General features: G+C 36.2%; 1 protein-coding gene across 1 annotated transcript; it reads left to right on the forward strand.

Moving 5' to 3' along the window:
- Positions 1-282: 282 nt before the first annotated feature.
- Positions 283-5145, forward strand: LOC100792600 (CLK4-associating serine/arginine rich protein). Its single transcript, XM_003517249.4, has 13 exons — positions 283-669; positions 811-849; positions 966-1108; positions 1307-1382; positions 1824-2121; positions 2210-2319; positions 2453-2500; positions 2617-2826; positions 3108-3209; positions 3506-3633; positions 3771-3909; positions 4683-4802; positions 4893-5145. The coding sequence occupies exons 1-13, from the start codon at positions 473-475 to the stop codon at positions 4915-4917; spliced, it is 1635 nt and encodes a 544-aa protein (XP_003517297.1). The 5' UTR covers positions 283-472; the 3' UTR covers positions 4918-5145.
- The last annotated feature ends 234 nt before the right edge of the window (positions 5146-5379 follow it).

The raw sequence follows: 5379 nt of genomic DNA on the forward strand, positions 1-5379 counted from the left end.
AAAATGTGTTAGAAAATATAATGTTAGAGCATCCATTTTTTTCAAATTCAAATCTATTTTATTTTAAAAATATCATTGTTTTAATTATTTTATTATATTTAAATTTAGAATAATTAATTATATTTTTATATCAATTCAATCCATTAGAAAATATAATAAAGTAATTATAATTTATATAATTAAATAATTAAATAATTGTACAAAAAATATCGTAAGTAGTAATTAATTAATTAAGCAAAAAGATCAGACAACAAGGCTAAGGGTATCCGGGTTTGATAGACGATAGTAATTTCATAGATTGGGCCATTATTCATACGTGGGATTGGGATTGGGATTTGGGAGGGGCATGTAAGTAACAATTCCGGGTCCAGGAGGAAAAGCGCGACGCAGACGGTGTGAAGTAGATGTGTGCGGAAAATCGAGGAATCAAAATTAGGGTTCGAAATAGCATTGAGGAGAAAGAAGAAGAAGGATGTGGCACGAGGCGAGGAGGTCGGAGAAGAAGGTCCACGACATGATGGACGCGGCTCGGAAGAGAGCGCAACGACGCGCCGTTTACCTAGCCAAGAGGCGCGGCGATCCTCAGCAATCTATTCAGCTCGTCGGCTTTCGAAGCCGAACCTATCGCGACGACGCTCTCTACCAAGCCACGCAGGATCAGCAGGGCCTGTTCGTTTCTCTCACTCTTCTCTCTCAATTCCTTAATTTCCAATTAATCACCGTTTTGAAAGGTTCTAATTTCTAATTAATTCAGTCATATTCTGTGATTATTTTGCATAAGGTTTACATGTTTATTTGTCTGTGTCTCAGGATACCTTGGAATGGGAAACAAGATGTATTGATTGACAGGTGCATGCTTTTTCTACTATTTTCCATTTCTTCTGAGTGTTTTTTTTTTTTTTTTTGTGTATTTGATTTATAACTAACGCTTTACTGACGGTGAATCCTATGCGTTCCGTTTGCAGATTTGATGGGCGTGCTCTCCTTGATTTCATTCGCGATTCTAGCCACAGGCGCGTCCCGGAAAAGTCTGAAGAAGAAGAAGAGTTAGAAGAGTTTGTTAATTTTGAGCGTTATCGGGATTTAATAAAGCATCGCCGTAGAGGATGTCGGTACTTTTTTATTTCTCGACAATGTGTTTAATAACCATTATGTTTTTGTCATTGTTGTTTTTTTTGTATCTTTTCGTTGTTGTTCATTCATGATAAAAGGATAAGATACAGAAGGTTCTATGGTTCCGCGGCCACTGATTTCTTTGTTTTGGTTTTGAAGTTGAATTTACAAACTAGGTTTTTAATCTTAACAGTTTCTGATGAGGAGGCTTTGCAACATGTAAATCAAGAGATGGAGGCCAAGGCTGCTGCTCCATTTACATCAGACAGGTTCAATGGCATTTTCCTTTCATTCCTATTTAAACTAATTGATGTCATATCTGAGAGTTGCATTATGTATTGGTATAAATTCATATACATGGTTTACAAAACAACCAAAATTTGGGTTTGATTTCATTTTTAGGTTATCAATCCTTAGAATCAGATTGGGTTAATAACTTCTGCTTTGTTTCCTTAGAAATGCTGAATATATTAGGAGGCACTGTATGGAGTTTTTTTTTACCAGAGATATGCTGTTGTTTTTTTTCTCCTTGTAGTTGTTGTTTAGCAGATTTGTTTTATTTTATTGTTTATGACATAATTTTTGTTCCATTTTTTAAAACCGAATCTTAGCAATTCACAACAATTGTTACTTGCAACTTCATATGATATGTAGTTGTTATACTTCATAATAGATGCTCTTATTTTGTTTATTTTATTGTCCACTTGTAGATCTAATTTGTCGCAGCCTGCTGCAAGCAAAGGATCTTACTCGCAGGTTGGGTTTTCTTATGATGGGAATGGAAAAGAAGAAACCCATATTTCAGATGATGACGATAATGATAACGAGGAAGAAGAAGATGATGAGGATGATGAGGATTTTAACAGTGATGATAGCAATGATGAAGGAATGGAAATAATTGCAAAAGAATATGGAGTTAAAAGGTATGGTTGGCTTGTTTACATGGATAAGAAGGCTAAGGAGGAAGAAAAAAGGCAAAAAGAGTTGATCAAAGGTGATCCTGCAATTGTAAGTGAAAGATTAAATTATGTTTTAGTTTTTCATATTTGAAGATGGCTGTACTGATGTTTTACAATGATATATTATAAATTTGTAGAGGAAGCTGAGTCGTAAGGAAAGAAGGAAGGCTTCTCAGATTGAAAGGGAGAGAGAGAGAGAAGCCACACGGATATCTGGAACTCGTGTGCTGCATCATGATCCCTACCGGTAGAAAATATTGATATTTTCATCCTTCAGATTGAGCGAAGAATATATGATATTGTGCTCCTTCTAACGTATGGGATTGCTGATTATTCTTCCTTGCCACTCATAATGTTGCACTCAATATATATATATGCAGGGAAACAAGGCAAAGTCCTACATATGAAGCCTATTCTCGATCTAGAAGGTATATCAGTTTTTTTCATTTTCTCTCTGGATGATGTCTTTACATCTTTTTCCATATTACTCATACTTCTCGTGAAGGAAAATTTATTATGTGTTTTTGTCATTTTCTTTATCCAGGTCAAGGTCTCCGTTGCGGTCATACTCTCCGTCGCATTCAAGGCGTTATTCGCGTAGTGGTCATTCTGATGATATTCACCGAAGCAAACCAAGGACTCCTAAAATAGAATACATTACTGAATTTGGGGGCTCTGGAGCAGCAGATGAACGCAGGCCTGAAGGATTTTCTCCACCACGATCTCCTACATCTCAAGTTGATTTGTTAAACCGGTCGGAGCACTGGACCTTTAATTCTTGCCAAGATAGATTGGACTGTCTTTTCTCTGGGCAACATATCTCCCATTTTGTTGCCTGAGGCAATTTTTTGTGGTTTAGAATAGATCAGGACTAGGTTTGTCGGGGTAACTGCCAAGAGGAGGAGGGAGAAGGGAGAAGGCTTCCTATTTGAAGCTCATTGTTCCCTGAAATGAATTTTGCATAACTAACTACCTACCTGCGAGTTGCATAGAAATTTCACAATTATTTTTTCTGATACCTCTACTGTTTTGCAGGCCAACATCTGGTTGCATACTTGAGGCGTTGCATGTTGATCCTGCTTCTGGTGTATCAATTGATAAGGATAAGGGCACTAAAGTCTTGAAACCGTCAGTAAGGTATGACATCACCCAACAGTGTATATGTGAATGGACTTTTTTTATAAACTATATATGGTTTGTGGTACCATCTGCTTTATTAAGCATCAAATTTTGTATCAAGATTTGTTTGATATTCGTTTAACTGTTAGAAATACTGTCAGCTGGTCATGGACACCATAGAAATATTCCTTTATATTCTTAATTTCATTCAGCTTTTTTTTTTTTTAAGAAAGGATATTTCACCTTTTTTTTAATAAAAAACTGAATTATCTAATTTTTATTCATTTTTTAATCATTGCTGCTCTTTTTTCCAGTGGTTCTTCTTCAGCATTAGCAAAATTAAAGGCTGGTGGTTCTGGAGGGCCCTTAAAACAAGGGGAGAAGAAAGAAACTCCTCAAGAAAGACTTAAAAGAATCATGAACAAGCAACTAAACAAACAAAGTATGGCTGTTTGAATAATTTATTTTAATAACAGATCAAAGAAATCTTCTATCTGCATTCTACTAATTATTTTCAGGAGTGATTCTAGCAGTATTTGTGAATTTTGTATTTCTGTGTGTAACTGTTTGCCTGTGCAGTTAAGAAAGATACTGCTGCAGAACTTGCCAAGAAAAGGGAACAGGAGCGGCAGAGGCAGGAAAAGCTTGCAGAAACTAGTAGATTGAGTCGGTATAGATGCCGCAGCCGCAGCAGGAGTTTCAGCGGTTCCCCTCCAAGGTATATTAATAGCACATTTGCATGTTTGATGCATTTGTGCTTGTTAATGGATTCACAAGATAAAAAAGTGTAACATTTGATTTAATGGAATGATTCAGCATACAAGAAGTCTGTCATTATAATCAAAGTTGCCCCGACTTAGAGTGTGGATCATTTTGAATGTCAGAATTCCTTGAGGAACATCAATTTTCACCTTTGTAATTTGTATTAAACCACTAGACAACTTTTTCTGGTTTATGACCTACAACAGGCTAGGCTGTTCTTTTTTGTTAGACATAATATGAAGTCAAGAGTGGTACCTTCCTGCTCCCCTCCCCCTCTGAGCAGATGTAATTCTGTTCATTGTCAGCTGTCATGCTATTTTGAATCCTCTAAAAGTGTTGTCGCACCGTTCTAATACTATGATAAATTTGTCCAAGGTCGATGCTGCATGTTGACATTTAAGAGCAATTTTCCCTGACCAATACTGCTGTAACTTCTCATCAGAAGACTTTTTTTTACTTAATCAGTACTGCCTTTTTTGCTTTACTCGTGCATGATGCAGGGTAATTGCATCTAGTGTTCTATAATTCATCTCAAGACCTTGTGTGCTCGAGGGATTTGTAATTTGTGTAGTTTACATAATATGCAAATGTGGCGTTGAGATGGACTTTCAAGATTGGTGATTAGTGGAATGAGTACCAGTCAGTAAAATTATTGTTATATCAGCAAATGGAGTCGTGCTGAGTTTTTCCTTTGGCTAACTAATATTGAGATTATATGAATAATTGCAGAAGATACCGGCGCAGTAGAAGTCCAAGTAGAAGCAGAAGTTCCAGAAGATATTATTCTAGTTCTCATTCACGGTCCCCTTCTCGCACACGTTCTCCGTCTCCTTATTCTCGATCTCCCAGGTAATTTGTTTTGGTTTTCATTTGCCTGTTTCTTGAAATTTTTGCCAGATTCTCAATCAATGAAGCCTGATTCAAAAGATGACATTTCAGGATAAGAAATCGATCAAAGCACTGATGGAATGCTATATACGAGTAGAAGGCTGACGAAGTTTGTGTGGCATTTATTTATAATATGAAATGGATATTAATATATGGCTTTCATTTCTGCCAAATAGTTCGAGGGAAATCGGTCTTGGTTGAGTTGTGTTGAAGTTGCGATATGCAATCTACCTGAACATGTCATTTTAGTATTTGCCAACGTATATTTAACATTAATTAATGAATTATGAGTAATTTGATGTCACGAATCTCTTTCCAGGTACATATTTCTGAAAACCAAGGTTCAGATTTATTGAATTAAAATTAACGTAAGTTCATTGAAGCGAAAAGAATATGATTATCGAATAATATAGCATGTAAGTTTGAAACCCTTTTTTACCTAGAACTAGTTATGCACTTTCCCGTCGTTATGCATTTTTTATGTGGCGTTTATCGTCGAATTCCAGCGGTTTACCTGACACCGGGAAAGCTTACGAAA

This window comes from Glycine max, chromosome 1 (genome assembly GCF_000004515.6).
Source record: "Glycine max cultivar Williams 82 chromosome 1, Glycine_max_v4.0, whole genome shotgun sequence".
In the NCBI taxonomy this organism is placed as follows: Eukaryota; Viridiplantae; Streptophyta; class Magnoliopsida; order Fabales; family Fabaceae; genus Glycine; species Glycine max.